This window comes from Hakea prostrata, chromosome 1 (genome assembly GCF_041222555.1).
Source record: "Hakea prostrata isolate BN-2017 chromosome 1, UWA_Hpros_2, whole genome shotgun sequence".
Classification (NCBI taxonomy): domain Eukaryota; kingdom Viridiplantae; phylum Streptophyta; class Magnoliopsida; order Proteales; family Proteaceae; genus Hakea; species Hakea prostrata.
The window spans coordinates 11,195,657-11,215,307 of record NC_142600.1 but is presented as its reverse complement, the minus strand read 5'-3'; the positions used below and the strand labels follow the sequence as shown (position 1 = coordinate 11,215,307).

The following is a 19,651-nucleotide window of genomic DNA, read 5'->3' as shown; positions in this document are numbered from 1 at the left end:
ATCAACTACTCAATGAAGAAGATCTTACACCATAGGGAGGACAGACGCATAAGGGACCCGTACGGAATGGTGTATACTCCACTAAGTCAACCTATCATATGCTAATGAACAACAGAGACAAAGCCCAAGTCTGTGGGGCCTCTTCTTCAAGAACTCATAATAGCATGAGATTCCAGAGAATGTATGGAAATTGAAATGGAATGCAGCCTTTGTTCCTAAAATGAAGTATTTTCTTTGGCGACTTTGTGTCGAAGGTATGGTTACATGTGAGAATCTCCTTAAGAGACAGATCCATATTGATCCCTCTTGTAGAGCGTGTGGTGTGGTATTGAAAACTTCATCATATCACATCATTCTTGGTTGTCATTTTGCAAAGACTGTATAGTTTGGAAGCTCGCCATCCTACTTGGTCTCATCTATTCAGAATTCGTCTATTAAGGATTGGTTGGAGCCCCCATGCCGTATGGATTTTCCCTCCAAATCTGTGAAGAAAGAAACTACCAGTCTGTGTCTACCTCTATTGGTACATATGGATCGCCAGGAATGATCGAATTTTTTGTACTAATAGTTGGCGCCATGAAGAAGTCCTTGAAAGAGCCCAAAAGACCTGGGCTGAATTTTGGACCTTACGATAGATTCGTCCAGTTGCCGATCATAATTCATCTCAATCCCAATCTGGAGGAGCCCCAAGTGCAAATCGATCAAGGTAATCACTCAGTTTATTGTGATGCAGCGTCTCAACTTGAAGGCAATATTGGGGGTATCGGTTTTATAATTCAAAGGCCTGATGGTGAAGTGTCTGTAGACTATTATTGGAGAAGTTTTGGCATTTATAGCAACACTATTGGAATGTATTAATCGAGGCATTAAAAGGATCCAAATATTATCTGAGTGCGAAGTCGCGGTGCAGCTTATTGCAACCCAGAATTCTCACCCTCCCATCTACAATTACAGGAATTATGTTTGATAATGAAGTCCTTAAAGAACAGTTTGATTGATGTAACTTTATTTTTATCTCCAGGGATACAAATGGGCCAGCCCGTTTCCTTGCCTGAAAGACAATCACCTATTGATATTGATGTAGGACTGAGTGGCCACATTCTCTCTCGATTGTCAAGAGCTGTTATCTGCTTTTGTTTGGCCTCAGCCACTTTGAATGAATGTCATTTCTACCAGAAAAAAAAAAAAAAAAGAAAAGGAAAAAGAAGAAAAATCTCCTGTCTCTCTGTTTTTGTCCTGCATTTGGCTCCAATCCTTACTTCGGCTATTCATGGTGGACGAGCTGATGGTGTTAGAGTCGTTCGACAATGTTTACGGCCTTTCACTGCTCCTAGTCTGTGCCAGTTCAAACTAGAAGTGGATCAGTTAACTAATCAATCACATACTTTGAAAGCAGGAGCATCGAGCACGTACTCTCCTGGACCAAGAGCACTTACTACTATTCGAAGTTGGAACCACCAACTCTCTAATCAATCATGCTTTTAGGTTGTTGGTTCATACACAATCCAAGGTAAGAATAGACAAAAATCTATGAGATATAAAGTCCATGGTGTTAGGTGTCTCGACGATCAACATGATTGACTTCAATACTTGACCGACAAAAGCCTAAGCACCATAAAGTGTAAAGTTCAGGGTTTTAGGTATCTCGATTGGATCATTATGTTCTACCACATGAAGAAAAGATTGGATCTTTATGGGTAACACCGATACTTAATCGATGATCTATTTATTCTCCATAAAATAAATGTTTCATTGATGACAATAAAACAGAGGAGGACAAATTGTTAAAAATATAATCTAATAGATATGAATCCGTATCTTCTACCAGACATGTAAAGAAAAAATTTCAATTTACATATATGGATTTTAAACACTGACACTTTGCAATTTCAAACAAGATCTTTTTTGAAGTAATTTAACTAATTCGGTAATGGCCTTTCAGTTGAGCTTTTGAAGGTTTGGTATATGTCAAATCCGTGACTGTGAAACTCATATACATACATTAGAAGCCAAGGTTTGTAATAACTCAGTTTCTGGATGATCTTCTTTCAACCAGAAAAATGAGAAATCAGTATTACATATGCCAATGCGATATCCTGAAACCCTCTATCCTTTCAGAGTTTAGAGAGGGATTGAAGTGGTTAGGAGGGGATCGGACCTGGACCTGGACCTGGACCTGTCCAGTTCATTGAATCTTAGGAATTAGATGGACTTTGAAAGCCAAAGCAAGTCAAGGTTAATGAGCAGCACTGCCCTGCCAAGGCCGAATCTCGACCGTTGTTTTTATAAAACATGTAAATTTTTTTAACAAAACGGACGTTTAAAATCCAATTCTGGACAGAATGCTTAACGCAGCTAAGGTATACCGTATACTCCACTTTCAGAGGAGTGGCCATGCCGTCGAAATCAACTAACCCTCGTTTCGAAAGTCGAAAGTCGAAACCACGCTGCGCATCCCGTGACTCCTACATTCACATTCGAATCACAGGTTTCCCCCAACTGGTAGCTGTTGCTAATTCGATAACGGCAAAACAGCATTACTTTCCAAAACCGCCCCAATAACAATAATCTCACCACCATTCGCGGATTCCCATGCCTTCCCTTCAGTCTTCGGATATAAATTGATCTCCTCTCCTCTCATTTCATCATGCACAGAAAAAGGATTAAATCCTCTAAACCCCCCATTTTCATCTATTTCGCCATGGCCTGCCTTATCTCCATCCTCCTACTCCTCTTCTTCGCCCTCTCCTCCTCCTCCTCCTCCTCCTCCTCCGCCTCAAAACTCCATCCACCGCCAAAGCGTAAACCCAGTCCGACATTTCCTATCGCCTCTCCCGAGATCATCCGCCAAGCCTGCAAGGCAACACGGTTTCCTGATTCATGCGAGGGCTCTTTGAGTCGGTCATCCAATCTGACCCAGAACGCGAAACCCATCGAGATCGTCCAAGCGGCCATGTCCGTCTCGGCTCAGAACCTCAAGACCGCCCAGTCTATGGTGAAAACCATACTGGACGCCTCTTCCGACAGCATGAACCGCTCCAACGCGGCCAAGACCTGCCTCGAGGTTCTACACAACTCAGAGTACCGGCTCTCATCGGCGGCTGGCGTTCTTCCACGTGGCAGGATCAAGGATGCGCGGGCTTGGATGAGCGCGGCCCTCGCTTACCAGTACGATTGCTGGTCGGGCCTCAAGTACGTCAACGATACCCAAAGCGTCAACCAAACCATGGCGTTCATGGACTCGTTGATTGGGCTCACCAGCAACGCTCTCAGTATGATGGTCTCCTACGACCTCTTCCAGGACAAGCTCGAGTCTTGGAGGCCTCCGATGACGGAAAGAGGCGGTTTCTGGGAAGACGCTGGCCCTGCCGAGTCAGGGTCAGGCTCCGGCTTCCGTGGCGGTTTTCCTCGGGGTTTGTCGCCGGACCTTACCGTCTGTAAGGAGGCGGGTTCCGGCTGTTACAAGACGGTGCAGGCAGCGGTGGACGCCGCTCCCAGTAGCCAAAGCCAGTTGGGTCGTAAGTTTGTCATCAGTATCAAGGCCGGTGTGTACGACGAGATCGTACGGGTCCCACTTGAGAAGAAGAATCTAGTCTTTTTAGGTGATGGTATGGGCAAAACCGTCATTACGGGCTCCTTGAACGCGGGCCTCACGAGCGTTACCACCTATAACACAGCAACCGTCGGTAAGTAAAAATATTTGGCGTTTATTTATACCCCGAAAGAAAGAAAAAAAAGAAGGATAAAAAGACAGGGAGTATTTAGTTTTTTTTTTTTTTGGTAAACACAGTCTTTAGTTGGCGTTTCAGTTCACATAACGGTGACAGTGTTTCCCATGGGGCCCACCTCATGTTGGAGTTGTCGGATAGCCGCACTAACTGTGAAATATATATATATTTTATACAAAGGGGATCCTACGCTACACCATTACCTCACCTGAATTCGATCACATCACCACAAAAAATGACCTAACCCAACACCGGTATTAACTGTAACCCATGATGACGATGATGGTGCATTGATTGATGCAGGGGTTTTGGGCGATGGTTTTATGGCCCGGGACCTAACGATACAGAACACGGCCGGACCGGACGCTCATCAAGCCGTGGCATTGCGGTTGGACAGTGACCTGTCGATCCTGGAGAACTGTGAGCTCCTAGGCAACCAGGACACACTCTATGCCCATTCCTTGCGTCAGTATTACAAGGGGTGCCGCATCGAAGGCAACGTCGACTTCATCTTCGGCAACTCAGCCGCAGTGTTTGATGAATCCGTCATCCTGATCCGGCCTCGACAGGTTAAGCCGGAGAAGGGTGAGACCAATGCGGTGACAGCCCATGGCCGGACCGACCCAGCCCAGTCCACGGGGTTCGTTTTCCAAAACTGCCTGGTGAATGGAACTGATGAATACATGAGGTTGTACTACAGTAAGCCCACGGTCCATAAGAACTTCTTGGGGAGGCCATGGAAGGAGTATTCAAGAACAGTCTTCATACGCTGTAATTTGGAAGCCCTCATTAACCCACAGGGCTGGTTGCCGTGGGGCGGGGACTTTGCCCTGTCGACGCTCTATTACGGCGAGTTCCAGAATTCCGGTGCCGGTGCAAATGCTACCGGGAGGGTGAATTGGAGTAGTCAGATACCGGAGAAGCATGTCTCTGCGTATTCCCCACAAAAATTCATTCAAGGGGATGAGTGGATACCAACGAGTTCTTGATCAGAGAAAGGGAGAAAGGGAGAAAGGGAGAAAGGAAGGGGTTTACGGTGCTCTACCGAGGAGAGCATTGTCAATGTGAAACAAGGAAAAACAGCACACGTCACACTCATCATCAAGTAATTATCAAACTTAATGCTGGGGGCTTGTCAACTTTCAGTTTTCAGATGCGTTCAATCCATTGAACCTGCCGTTGTCGCCTCCGATAAAGATGTTACTGCTAGTGATGGGGCCATGGGGGATCACGGGTGATTGTAAACAATTTTCATTCCATGGGTATTGGGTATCGTCGTCCCCCTTTCGATCCTCTTTTTTTTTTTTTTTTAATTATTTTATTTTGTAACTAAGTGGGTTTGTTATATTACTATCTCCTATTCGATCAGCTTTTTGTGTTCACGGGGAACTAAATTGTTGGATTACAGTAGGCCTTCCAATGATTTAACAAAAAAGTGTCCGAGCTGCTTGGTGGATTTTAGCGGAGGGAGAGAGGATGGCGTGTTTTGATTATGTGCACATGAGTCTTGAACATCATAAAATGTCGGGAAATGCAGGCGTGCCCACCTTTTCCCATAAACGAAATAGGCACCTAGCAACGCAACTCGGATGGGTTGATGAATTCATATTCTAGTCAACATAGGGTAATGTCATAATAAAAATTATCACCGACTCCCATTCAGGATTAAAGAAAAGCATCGCACGCCTTCCCGCCTCTTGCTGAAAGTGGATTTCCTATACAGGACATCCACTAATACTTGTTGAGTTGTTTCATCTTTGCTTAGCAGGTGCACCGACCCAATAAATGGATTCCCTCTAGTGGAGTTGACCAATTCCAACAATCGAGTCTCCATACTGTTTCTTTCCATCACACCCACCCCCACATTCACCGCTTCTTTTCTTGTAACGGAGTTGATCAGTTTCTGTATCCATCCACTGTTTCTTCTTTTCCCCCTCAATTTTCTTTTTTGGGTTCTGGGTGTTAAGGGAGTGATGCTTTCTGGAAAACATATTGGTGTATCAAAGCATTTAAAAGACGAATGCTCATCGAGCAAGAGTTCTTGTTCTTGGGACGGACGATCCTTAAATTCGCAGTCCAAAGAACTATCAATTCTATCCAGATTACAAGTACATCAATCTCAGAGAAAAGAATTCCTTAATACCCTATAAAAGAATGAATTGCAAAAACTTCGAAACTTTTTTGACATGATACAAGATGATGGGAGAGTGGGGAGAGTTGACCTCTTGTGGCAATTCTATCGTATTGTTGATCAAACAAAATATGTGATTTGCAAAAAAATTTGAGTACGTGAGAGACTGCAATATCATAAACAGCCAAGAACTAGACATGGTTTACAGAGTTGTACTGGTGAAGGACGGTTTGGCTACCGCAGGTGTAGCTGGGGTGACAGTTGAGTTGTCTGTCCAGTTTTTCTCACCCCAGTGCCATAGCATACTCTCCCAGAAGCAAAAATCCTCAAAGCATATTTTGAGACGGGGATCCCGTATCTTAGTTTTCCAATGCCCATCAGTGTAGTTTCCCTTCTCAGCTTGCCTCCTATCCCATTCCAGTCCAGCTTTCTGCTTGGACCTCAACAGGCAAAATTTCTGCAAGTTTTCTGGCATTGCATCATGCACCTTCCACCATCGCTTGTGTGCAACATCAGATGCAAACTCCTGCAGTATGTCCACGTTCCAGTTGCAGTCATAGTCACGAAAACATAGCCATGGCTTGAGACCCAGAAAATGGAGGACATACAAGATTGGGGGATCAGCTCCAAAAAGATGGGTCTTCATCTTTTTCTTCTCCTCCTCATCACCTACCCAGAAATGCTTAAGGAAGTTCATGTGTTTTGGGATGCGGTGCCACCATGTAAAAATTTCATTTAGGTACCCCTGATCCCCACCATTGTAGGACTCAATCTCATTGATGTGATCCATGAGCAGATTGAACGTGCAATTTGAGGGCTCAATGACCATCACACCAGAGTTGAACAGGGTGGCATTGTTTCCAGTTGCAGTGATCTCTGGCATTGCAAACAAGAAATCAATGTTCCTTAGTATAAGCAGGTCTGCATCAATGAATATGATCTTGTCATAGTCTGTGAGCTGCCATAGTCGGAACTTGCTGTAATTCCACTCATTGTAGGCTTCAGGTTCTGCTTTTGGATTCCTGATCCTCTGGATTGTCCGGATCTTCCAGCCTGCTGCCTCAAGACCCCCTCTATGATACTCGCTGATTGTCTCATCAACTAGAATCACCAAGTCCCTGGTTGAACCAACCATGCGAATGCTCTGGGCTGCAGCAATGGCTCCACAGACATATACATGAGCTGAATGCAAGATTGTCGCATATGCTTCCCGATGCATTCTTCCTGTATACGCCCGCTCTGTTTTGGCAGACATATTCTGAAATAATTAGTAACCAGAAACACCTAACTGATCGAATTCATAGCAATTAATGACAAATTGAATTCCTGGTTACTTGGTGACATGAAGTAATCAGTCTACCTAACTTTACAATGTAGTGTGAACCACTGAATGTCGGGCCATAATATATTGGATTCCAAAATCAAGGCCTATTAAAAAATATTTAATTACTTGTGCTCAATCATTCATACTGACCCCTTTGTTTATTAGTATTTTTAGTAATTTGATGTTATCAGATGGATAAGTCAATTTATCACTTCGATCCTTTCCTCTTTCTATAGCGGCAAACTCTCTCTCTCAATCATTCATACTGACCCCTTTGTGATTGATGGCGAGTGGATAAGTCCACGATCCCCCCCCCCCCCCCTCACCCCCCCCCCCCCCCCCCCCCCACACACACACAAAAACACAACCACTAACACACACACAATCGAAGAAAACAAGAACATAGCCTATGAAAAACACTAACCAAACTCGCACAGTACATAGGCCCATGTACCCTTAAATATTTTTCGGTTAACACTAACCAAACTCGCCATAACATTTTAGGATTTAAGTCTATTCAACCAAAGTATCAGAATATATTCAAATTTTAAACATAAGCCATTTGCATACATGAGAGCACTCACATCTTCCAAGGACATGGAAAACACATCATTTGTTTTACAAATATAGGACTCATACGGAAGATGAGGCACAGCTGCACAAATCCCTGATTCAAATCTCAGACTCGACTTCAAGGGCCCTCAAGTGAAGTAAACTTAGAAGCCAGGTGAATGAGTATAAATTCACTGTCATCAAACTTTATAATTATAATTAGAACTTAAAAGTTTTTTTTTTCCGTTGATAGCTAGGCTCCAAGAAAATTTTGAACTCATTAACTCTTAATTATAATGTGTTGGCCTTTTCTGACAGAGCTACCTCTTGTGTTTAAGTATAGGCAAGGTGGGGGAAGGAACAGCCAGGAGGCTCAGAATCGAGACCTCCTAGTGAGCATCAGGTTAAGTTGAGGTTTGCTATTTGTTTCAACTTAAATATTAAGTTCATTACTGCCAAGTTATTATAGTTTATTCATTTATAGATTTAATCATTGTTAATAAGTTGGGTTTAGCCTGTAATCGCCATGTTGGCAAGATTTGGTTCTTGAAACCATGTAATATTTCTGCCATGCGGCCCCAGTATGTGGATGAGAAGGCCTCATATTCCCATCTTCATAAGTCAAGTTTCAGTCATCTTATAGTTGTCCACATTGCAGAATAAAACATCAACAGTTCAGGACTACAAAGAGAGTGCATAGACATATATGGAAGGATATGCCATTACAAGGAGGGGGAAACAAATGAATTTGTGGCTGAATTTTGGCATGTGGTTGATCCAGATCGTTCACAAGATACCCAGCAGTTGGATTTATCTCACAACTCTTGCATGTGGCAGAGTGAAACTCATGGTTACAATGATTTGTCACTTTGCAGTGACAAGAAGATTTTCCCAAATTTATGTGAGAACTAATTACCCACAGAGGAGAGAGGAGACAACCTAGTCTACAATTCAATAATTTCTTGAGCATCAACATCTTCCTAGGTTTAAAATGATTTACCCATCCAAATATGTGCAAACCGAATGGCCAACTTTTTCATTTGCACTTGACCAAGACTTCTGCATTCTTTGTTGGAATGATACCAAAGACCTTGACCACCTTTTCTTCTCTTGCCCCTTTTCCCACTCTATCTGAAGCTTAGCCCTTGCTTCCATTTGGCTTAGATCGAGGCGTTCCTTTGGTTTTGCTCGAGATTGGAATTGTATCCTAAGAAATTTCTCTGGCTCCTCGATTTGCGACTTTGTGGGTAAGCTCGTTTTTCCCGTTATCATCCACCATTTATGGTGGGAGCACAATATGAGAAGATGGACTTCCAAATCCCAATCCTGAGATTTGATTTGGAATGCCAACTATTTTGATGTTTCTTCTAGGCTTACATCTTCTTCCCATCCCCTTGTTTTGGACTCTCCGAGGAATAGGTTGATTGTTAGTTCCTGGAATCTAGCCTCCTCTTTCCAGTCGCCCTCTTGACTGGTTGCTGCCCCCCCCCCCCCCCCCCCCAAAAAAAAAAAAAAAAAAACACACACACACACACTCAAATTTAAATCTAAATTTAAAAAGAAACATTTCAGGCTTTGGAGTAAAAAAAAATCAGGCAGGTTATAAAACCTAATTTTGGTAATAAGTAATTTTGAAAGTGCCACTCGGTTTCAAGTAGGGTTCAAGATTGGGGACTGTCTAAGAGTAGATTTTCAGAAGTCAGCAACTCATCGGAGAAAGGATCTATTACAATGCTTGATTATTCTTAAATATTGACCTCTTTCACTAAATGATACAGGAGTCAACTCCTAGGACTGCAACTTTCAAAGTCCATAGAATTGGAAGTCCAGTGACCCAGGCACTTGTCTCAGAACAGTTATACGTCCTTGCACCTATCACCGAGACTAGATTTGTTGCTGTGGGAAACTGGGAATTGGATTCTACTCAGGCAGAGTGAAAAGTAAAATCAGGAGTCTAGACTGTGACAAAGACAAACTGTTTGGCACTAAATGATAAAGCACCAAAACAAAACAAAGAACCAGATAATCATCTAATGAGTTACAGCTAAAGTTAAAACCAATCCCCAACCCCCTCCCCACCCAAAAAAAAAAACACTAGGTCTGTGTATGAAGTTGACTGGCTAAAGATGGAGGCACTGGACCCAGTGTACTTAATAGGATTAATGAACAACATGATAGAATACTAATGAAATATACTTAGATTAAGACTGACCTTTTGCCTTGAGTGGAACTGCAAGTTCACATGACCCAACAGGGAGCTGAAGCTTCTGTCTCAATGTACCCGTATCAGGTTTATATAGCCATGCATTCCCTTCATGTACCACAAGCTCCTTGCAGCTGAAGAGGTTTGGTAGAGGGAAGCAGTCAGTCACAAATAGTACGTACACAGGATGGTTGGCTTTAGCAGCGACAGCAAGCCTGGCAGCTGCAAGCTGCAAATGCAACCGAGCAACATCTCTCGACCAATTACTACTAGAGTTCTTGCGGCAGGGAAGCTTGACAGCAATGAGATCAAGCTGTAAATTCTTGGGAACCTTGGGTTCAGGTAGAGATGGACAAACAGGAACTTCTGATTCTTCTTCCTCATCTATCCATTCTGGGTATAAGGTCTCCCAAGTAACACTCTTCCTGACATGATCCATGTTCACAACAACATGCTCAGCCCCAGGTAGTAGTTGCTTCCAATGGTCAATCTCATGATTGTTGAAATTCAATAGGCCTATTCCCTGTAGTCCTTTTCTGGCAGCTACTTTCCCAATGGTTTTTGAGATCTGTTTCCAGTTAGCATGCATATGTGATACATAACGGGGATCTGCAATGGGCCTCTCCCATATCCACCTGTCTACAATACTTGGCCTGCAATAAAAGTATTAGACTTCAATATCTTTAAATTTAAATGGTCAGAATAATGCTTTTGTGTTTAGTGCTAAATTGCCTCCATGGAATAACACCCGATCCAAAAAGCTAAGCAGGGCCTGTTAATAGCAGGAAGGCAGTTGTAACAAATTTTTTTCTTTCTTTTTCTGGAATAAAATAATGTATTTTGGTCTGTACAAGGAAGAAAAAAGAAGCTAAATGGTGGGTAAAATGACCGCCTCAAATCACCAAGATGCTTTTGCGATTCCTCTCACTTGTCCCACTGTAAATGCATGGGCTGTGGTCCCCCAAGGAGAATGGCTCCCATAACTTACATGGACAGCAGCATAATGCACTTGAGCATTTGTTGGGTCCAATATATGATGTTCTCTTAGTGAAGAATCAAAATGTGTTGACATTAAAAAATGAATCTACCAATAGTTGGATGATCACAATCAACCAATCCTGTCAATTATTATGGCCGAGAAGGTCAATGTAGAATTGTAGATCCCACGAAAACTAAAATATTTTTTAATTACTATCGAAACCCTAGTCATGCATATTGGTGTGCATTGACCAATCTACTGAGGAAAAAGCCTCCACACATAGTACCAATTGGTCAATACACTACATGTGACAAACCAGATAAGTCAACAAAGCATTCTGGCAGTTTGACGGATCAAATTTGATCCTTGAAACCAGAGTCCCACCTTTGTATTCATTCCGACATGATACATGGTCTAACAATGTTCTTTTTCTTTTCGAAGAAAGAGAAACAAATGAAGAACACCAGCTAGATTAACAAGTATGAGAAAGAAGAAGGAAATAAATCATACCGAGAACCAGAGTTTGATAGATGATCAACACTATATAATGCTGGCGAGAGGAGGAGAGTTAAAAAAGTGCCACATATAATGAGAACCAGGAGAAGTTTCAAAGATAAAAACTTGCAGTTCAAACTCCAATCTTGGACAGGATTGTGGAAGGGCTTCTCAATGTCTTTCAAATCTTTATTTCTTATAGACCTTCTCTTATTTGTGTCATCACTGGAGCAAGCAAGCATCCAAATATAAATCAGTGGCAAATGAGGTAAGAGGGAAATGAGAGAAAAAATACAATAGAACAGAGAGAGGGGGGGGGGGGGTTGTGAATAAAAATGATGTGTAATGCAGGAAAGCAAATGACATGGTTAGATACTTTTATCAAAAAGAACATATCATTTAGTTACTATCAACAACATTGCAAGGGCATATCAAGATATAGCATTTCCCTATGAATGACAACAACCCTTCCTATCTGTCAAATAGAAATCTCAGTAGAATGTGCAACATGAAATACTCAATTGACATGCAAGATGCTGAACCACTGAAAACTAACCATAACCATAACCAAAACCAAAACCAAATGCTGGAGTAACAGTAAATAGTTTTTCCATTCAGTGGTATAGTATATTCTTACTCATATTTCCTTATCTTACTATCTGAAACAGCCAGAGGAGTAACACATTCAAGTCTAACTTGGGCCATGTGATCTTTTTATAAATTGAACCTTAAGATCCATCGGTACCACATCAACCATTTCCTCTATCATGGGATACCTTGCAATGCCAGTAACGTGAAACCTCTAGGATTACTCCTCCCCCCCCCCCCCCCAAAAAAATAATAATAATAATAATAATAATAATAATAAAATAAAGGAAAGAAAAAAAGAACTGATGCGAAAAGTAAAAGAACCAACCTGTCCCTTGGAACCTCAGCCAATAATTCTTTTGGGTAAATTAAAAGCTCTATACTGATAATCTGGTAAGGAGGAAAAAGAGCCTTGTATATGGTACAAGGAGTGAAAACGGCAAGGGCTTTACAAAAAGCTCAAAGGTCCAGCATATACAAACACTGATAAAAGAAATTTAAACACAAAAGGTTCAGCATCCAACAATCTATAAAGTGATGATATTTCTGGAGGAACCCAGAAAACCTTGTGTTAGTGGAAAAACATTCCCAGACCTCCTAGCAAAAGGACAGTTTTAAAGCACATGATAAACCAGTCTAAGTTAAAAAGAGAAAGAGAGGATAAACATTGAGCAAAGTATGACTCCAACAAAATAGATGGTCAAGCACTAGGCTCTTATATGATTAGTTGTCCACGCAAAAGAACTGCCTTCAAGATCCCATGGAGCATAAAATAAGAAGGGAAGTCATTTTGGACTATATAATAACAGCCAGTAACTTCCATCGCAATGGTCTTTTTAACACAAAGAAATGTCAAAGGAAGGATGAAATCATGAAAATAGAGATACAAAGCAAACCCTCTTGCTACAGGGCTTCAGCACAACTTACAGAATATCTCTCAATTCAACAAACTCCACTACGCCCTATCTCAGATAAGAGCCCTAAGAATCCTGCTTTCTGTTCAACTCTATTTTGAAATCATAGTAGTGGCCAATCATTCCAATCAATATCTACTCCCACCACTTCACAACAGGTTATTTCCAGTCTACACACTCTACCCTTGTTCTTCCACAACAACAACATCCACAACTAAATGGATGCCAAGAAGATAAAAAGTAAGAAAAAGGTGAGAGTGAAAACACATACATCAATACAAACTCTAGGGAACTGACCCTTCTTTGCAACAACCGCTTCTCTACTGCCTAAAATTCTATCATAGGTTTCAAGGATGTGTGAACACAAATACATCATCATGTCAGCAAAGACCAACTAAACTGAGATGACCTCATGGACCATGATTTCCCTATAATCAGCTCTATTTGTTGATACTAGGAGAAAGCCTAACCTATGCATGTCTTTCTTCATCACTTTTCCTAAGGTTATATTGGGCCTGCCCCTCGGATCCCTAATTTGTGACCTTGTAGCTCCGGACTGAGCACCCTAATGTCCTCCATTGCAAATGGCTATACCACCTCCAGTGACCTCCTCTAAATTTATTATCACTTGGTGCTTGGGGTCAAGGCATCAAAAGAGCCTCCGAACAAAAATTGCCCGGGTAAGGCTGTTTAGGGAAACTATGCCCCCCCCCCCCCCCCAAAAAAAAAAAAATCCCAATTCTACCTGTACGAAAGCCTTTGCCATCGGGTTCACCCTTCTTTTACTCCTAAGTCCTAACCCAGCTCTAATATAATTGTTCATTACATTATCCTTCACAGTTTTCCCACTTATCCATCTAATATCCTCATCTCTGCAACACCAAGTTTATTTATATGGCACTTCTTCACAACCCTTGTTCTTCTAGCTTCTCTAATATGCACCATATGCCTCCTCATAGGAATTCCCATGACCTTTGTTTTACCTGATGAAATGTGCCAAAGCAATTTTCCTCGACCAATCACCTATTTGACCACTCTTAATTTACTTTCACCGTTTGCCCTTGTTTTATCTTCCTGGTTTTGAAACTCATCAATCTCAACATCTTCAGCCAGAAACTGAATCATCAACATTGTGTTTATTCTTGCACCTACATCAACTGAACAAATATAAAGGAAGAAGATCAAGCACTAGAAGAATTATAAAGACTAGTAGTTTCTATTTTCTATTAGATTCTATTGTCCCCAAATTATTATCTTTCTGACATTACCAGAAAGTACGGATGGAAACGAGGCAGGTCAACTGGGTAACCACTCATGTTATGACCAGATCAAATTTCAGCTAAAGTTCAACTTAAATTTGGTTTAAACATGTGGTGTTCAGTTTTGAATCCCATTTGTAAATTCATCAAGGCTATGATTAGATATTGCCTAGTTTCACATCAAGAGCATCCTGGAATTTCCTGCTCAAACCCAACCAGGCATCATCTTGAGGTCAGGGTTATGGTCAATAAGGTCAGAAACATTTTAGCTAAAATACCCCAAGCTTACTCCTCTATTACCATAAAATCCATTCTTCATGAGTGATCTCTGTGTTTTAAAATCATCAGATATACAAATGCTTATGGAGTCAGTTAAATGTGTAGGGAAATATTTTTAGGTTACGGTTCTTTTTCCTGTAATGCATTTTCCTTCTTTTCATATCCATTCATGAAGCACACAAACTAAACAATCTTCTTCTATTTTCTTTAGAAGAAGGGAGCCAAAGCTCTTACATGTCAAAAAATTTCACTCCAAGCTAATTATGACAGCAGGCCCCCACCTAAAAGAGAAGAGAGGGGGGGGGAAAAACCCAGTGCGTTGGCAATGCTAATGTACCCTCTTTACAGTTTATACCTTGTTCCATTTACAACAAGCAGAATGCAGGTGGAGGTTGAAGGAACAGAAATATTCTTGAAGAAGAAAGACGTATGTTGCAAGATAACAAATTTTGGAGGTAAGTTACACGAAGATTCTGATTTCCTCTTTTAATGGGTTGCAGTCAAAATCTTATCTAGGCAACAGCACCACCAGATTGAAGAGTCAATACTAACCAATACCCAAACCGAGAACTATTTCATTAATATATTTCTATCTATAAATGGTATGCTTGGAGAATTTCCTCCTACGACTTACTCAATTTAGGAACAAGAAATCCCCATGCCATCAGTGTGGGGAAGTGTTACCATGCCCCTGACATTATTGAAGCTGTCTCCCCTCCATGATATTTTGGGTCCTCCAGTCAATAACCAGCACCAGAGAGGTGCAGTGTGGGAAACTCCACTCATAATTGTGGTGTCGGAAACCCTCTGCTTTCAATTTAATATAGAAAGTTCCATCTGTGTTTCTATCACCTTCTGTACACCAGTTTGATCTAAATTTCTTGGTCTAAAAGCAATCTGACAAGCTGGGTGAAGTTGTATAAAATTACTCTGTTCTGCTCCTGAAATCTGTTGCTGTAAACAAAGGAACTGATACAAAAGAAACTACTTGGACGGAAGCACCAGGATCTTGAACGCAAACAATAATGAAAAGTAAGTACACGGCATGATCTTATGACCCACTCATCCACAACGAAATCCCCCATTATCAATCAGTTGGTGGAGAACACAGGTCCCAGTAAACATCAATATCAGGAAGGGACCTGAGTGAGCCCTCCATTAGATAAATAGATCATCACATTCTTATCAAACCTACAATAAGCTTTTCTAATTAAAAAAAAAAAAAAAAAAAAGTCATGGTCCATCCACCACAGTACAACTAGTCCAACGACTCATATGAACACCGAGATCATAAACAACGGAACTAAAGAAGACTCTTTTTATTGTCTATATTGTTTTTTAAATTACACAAAGGATGTATAGATAAACTCACGTTGTACCGGATAGTCTGTGTCTCGCCTCAATTGGACTAGGCGAGGTACCAATCGCTCCTCTCATCTCAGACTAATTTGCAGCAGGGGAAGGCAACATCTGAAAATAAACCAGACTGAGTTGATAATAAATAAAGATATCGTAGAGAATTGGGAAGCACAATCGACTCGGCAAACTTAATGCAGAAAATTCAGCTCAGAAGAGTACCCTGAGAAGATGGCAACGGAAGAGTAAAGAGAGAGAGTACCGCAGAACAATAATAAAATAATTGAGAAGAAGGCCAAATTGGAAAATTGGAATACCATAAGAACAAAGTCAATGAAGTCATAAAACCAAATTAGACGAGTTAAATAAAACGTTATGAGTACAAAATCAAGGCAACTAAAAAGCAAATAAATTAACAAGAGCCCTTGATGAATCAACGAGGCACACATCCACATTGAGGATGAAGACAGTAGTTACAAGGAAGAAACCGTCCCGCCGACACGACAGAAATATGAGATCTAACGGATATCCAGATTGCAGACGAACTTCAGAGAAATGTTCAGAAGCAAACCTATGAATTTTGATATCTTTCTCCCCCTCCACCCCTGCCGCCTCGACACTGCCTCTCTCTCAGTAACCTCTCAAGAAAGAAAGAGTTTCAGGCGGAATTGGAAATTTTGAAGTATTTTTTGGGCGAAATCTGTGTCGCCTAAATCAAATAAAGAGAATGGTGAGAAGGCGGCTTAAATCAAGTAAAACGAATCACGCGAATTGGACCAGAGTCAATATTTCGCAAGCAGCGAGCTGGAGCCTGGAAGTAAGAAGGAAAGCAAATGGAAGCTTATTGTTGACTGAATTTGTTAGCTGTCTCATTCCTACGGATGCGTTTGGTGACCAAGAAATGAAATAAAGAAAAACGGGCAAAATAGGCAACTTTTTTGTTTTGTTATTATTTTTTTTTTTTTGGATATAAATTTTATTTTTTATTTATACAATCCAAAATTGTTGTACAGTTTTTTTTTTTTTCTTTCTTTCTTGGTAAACAAAATTGTTCTACTGTTACTATTTATAACAGAAATTACGATCGTCTGCAACACTCTTGAAACTTGTTCTTCATTAATAACAAGGCCACGGTTGTAAATTCCGATTTGGTCTATCATGTTTGTGAACTCAGAATTTCTTCAAATCATTCACAGATATGCTAACCATAATTCTGGTATATAAAAATTCTGGGCAAATTAAAATTAAATATATATATATATATATATATATATATATATAATTCGTCGTCAAGACCTGACACTGCTTTTTGAAAAAATAAAATTTTAATTAAATCTCAAAAAAGCTGGAGACTAATTTCCTTAATTAAATGAGGAGTCTTATAACTTAATTTTTCTTCCGTCCGAATTTTTTTCAATTTAATTCAATTAAATACAGTTCCATGTATGGATGCATGTACTTTTTCTTCTTAATCATTGGAACTTTTTAAAGTTTATTTTGCCATGTGATTATTTGGTAATAATTTTATCTCATGATAAGTTACGTTTACATTTTAACTCAATGTAAAAATAATAATAAAATAATAAATAAATATTATTATTATTATTTTGAGGATTCCATCCAGCAAATCTTCTACCCCACCTGTTTTTTTTTTACATCTTTATATGGAACAATCTAAACTTATAATAGAGAATAGTTATATATTTTGATAACTTCATAGATTCTTTGAAAAATGATTCAGCTTTATTAAAGGAGTTGTTGTTAGGTTGGAATTAGGATATAATGTTCCTAATAAAATATAATTCTTATGTTATGATAGAGTAGAGGTTATCACATCTCAATAAAATAATATGCATGAAACAATAATGAGTGTCAGTGCATCTCTTCAAATAATTGTTTGGTAACTGGTAAGCAGCTCAATAAGGAAATAATTTTAGGCTTCTATGTTGAGAATAAGATAACTTATTTACCATATGTTACAGGGTAATGATCTTACCCATAATATCTTAATCTGGGATTGTAAGTTGTGGGCCTGTGGCCCTGCCCCCCAACAATTATTTGATCAAACCAAAATTATCTCTAGGTTGGACCTTTTTCATAAGTAGTATATAACTATATTGCCTATAGCAAGGCTAATCAGTGCTAGGTAAAAAACAATAAATCACTAAGTTTCATATTCTTCTTTTTTTATCCTAATATCCTCGCCCAATTCATTATTTTTTATCTATCCCTTTCGTGTTGTTAATACAAAATAAAATAACAAAAATTCACAATTTTCGATACGAATGATGAAATTAATCGCTACATTGAGCACGTTAAAATATTTGATTTTATTAACGAACATTTTTGTATGATATATAATGGATCTCAATCATATCTTTTTCTTCTTTCTTTGTCATTTATGATTTGAAAGTGAAGAAAGATTAAAAGTTGATTAACCATAATTTTAACATATATGTATATCTTTTGAAATTCCATAAAAGATTGCTTAGAGAAAATAACAGAAAACTTCAAAGGAATGTCATATAATTCTATCAATGTTAATCATCATAATATAAAAATTCTGAAAACAATTGGGAGAGGAATTTGGAATCTACAAATATCAAAGGCTGAAGGTTGTGGTTGGATATCCTTTTATACATACGATGGAAGCCTTACACCTATCGCTACGTCTTTGCTACTGCATGCATGGGATTTGTTTATGTATTTATTTATGCATGCTATACGTGTCTGTTACCTTCGAACAATGTTAAATTGTTGAACATTGTAATATGTATAAGATTGTTTTATGAAATATACTATTATTTCTTCTTTTTTTTTTTTTTTTTTTTTGGAACTAAGGCGCTTTTTACATATAGGGATAGGGATATTACATATGCCGTCGGTAGGAGTTGAACTCATGAACTCTCCACTGATAAGCAGATTCCTAACGATCCTATTACTCCTCCATTGGCATTGTACTATTATTTCTACAGCTTGTATAATAGAAGAGGGAATTATAAAAAAATATATACCAAGCACAGCAAAGCCAACAAAACATGACAACTGAAAGATACCAGCACAATTATATTCCAAGCAAAGCAAAGACAAGCCTTTAGCTTTCATGGTGGTTGTAGCTTGGTCATGCTTCTAATATTAAACTTTGTATTAAATTAAGTAGCGATAGGGATTTTAGTTTTTATTAACTTTCTCCTTCATAGTAAATGGTGTGTTTGTTGGATTACTTTTGTATTTTCTCTCTTTCTTTATAATTTATCAGCTATTATTGTTGTCTACATAAGATAAGAAGTCAAGGGTAGTCAATTATTGAAGTATGTGACACATATCAATCATGATCTCAAATCTACCAACTCTAATTGTTTGCATAAATAATTTATTAAATTAAGGTTTTTTTTTTTTTTTGTATCAATTCTTAATCTCAATTCCTAACAATATTTTTTTTTATTGCGTTTGGCATCCATTTAAATCTTATTTTTGTAAATATAATAGAAAATCTCTCAAAATCCATATTAGTTGTTTTTTTCGTGTATGAGAGCTACTTAAAATTCATGTGCAATTTGAGGGCATAACAGTAAACATACATTATTTTTATGAAAACTCTATAAATTTCCCCCCATTTATGTTGGACGCCCTAGAGATCTTCTAAAATCACCATTCATGGCTTCTCTTGCTCAAGACTTCTCAAACTCTGTTAGTGACTCGTCATTTGTTCATATTTCTCTCTCCTTATTACTAGTTCACTATTCATGTCATCTAACAAATCGTTGGGCCATCATAGATTTGGAAATTCCTTAGGTGCTGCGTAATTAATGCCCAACACTTGCGTAATTCACAACATAGTTT

At 39.5% G+C, this 19,651-nt stretch overlaps 2 protein-coding genes across 3 annotated transcripts; one reads left to right on the top strand and one right to left on the bottom strand.

The window, feature by feature from the left end:
* Positions 1-2,249: 2,249 nt before the first annotated feature.
* Positions 2,250-5,280, top strand: LOC149027460 (putative pectinesterase/pectinesterase inhibitor 51). Its single transcript, XM_089162710.1, has 2 exons — positions 2,250-3,686; positions 4,032-5,280. Exons 1-2 carry the CDS (start codon positions 2,648-2,650, stop codon positions 4,715-4,717), a joined length of 1,725 nt encoding a protein of 574 aa, XP_089018836.1. The 5' UTR covers positions 2,250-2,647; the 3' UTR covers positions 4,718-5,280.
* A 416-nt stretch (positions 5,281-5,696) lies between these two features.
* Positions 5,697-16,692, bottom strand: LOC149027459 (putative UDP-glucuronate:xylan alpha-glucuronosyltransferase 3). Of its 2 annotated transcripts, XM_089162705.1 has the most exons (5): positions 16,380-16,692; positions 15,825-15,922; positions 11,428-11,637; positions 9,948-10,591; positions 5,698-7,098 (listed from the first exon to the last, which is right to left on the bottom strand). In XM_089162705.1, the coding sequence occupies exons 2-5, from the start codon at positions 15,887-15,889 to the stop codon at positions 6,062-6,064; spliced, it is 1,956 nt and encodes a 651-aa protein (XP_089018831.1). In that variant the 5' UTR covers positions 15,890-15,922; positions 16,380-16,692; the 3' UTR covers positions 5,698-6,061. The 2 variants fall into 2 exon arrangements, with proteins under 2 accessions (XP_089018828.1, XP_089018831.1); XM_089162702.1 differs by lacking the exon at positions 16,380-16,692 and having other exon boundaries at positions 5,697-7,098.
* Between the last annotated feature and the right edge of the window lie 2,959 nt (positions 16,693-19,651).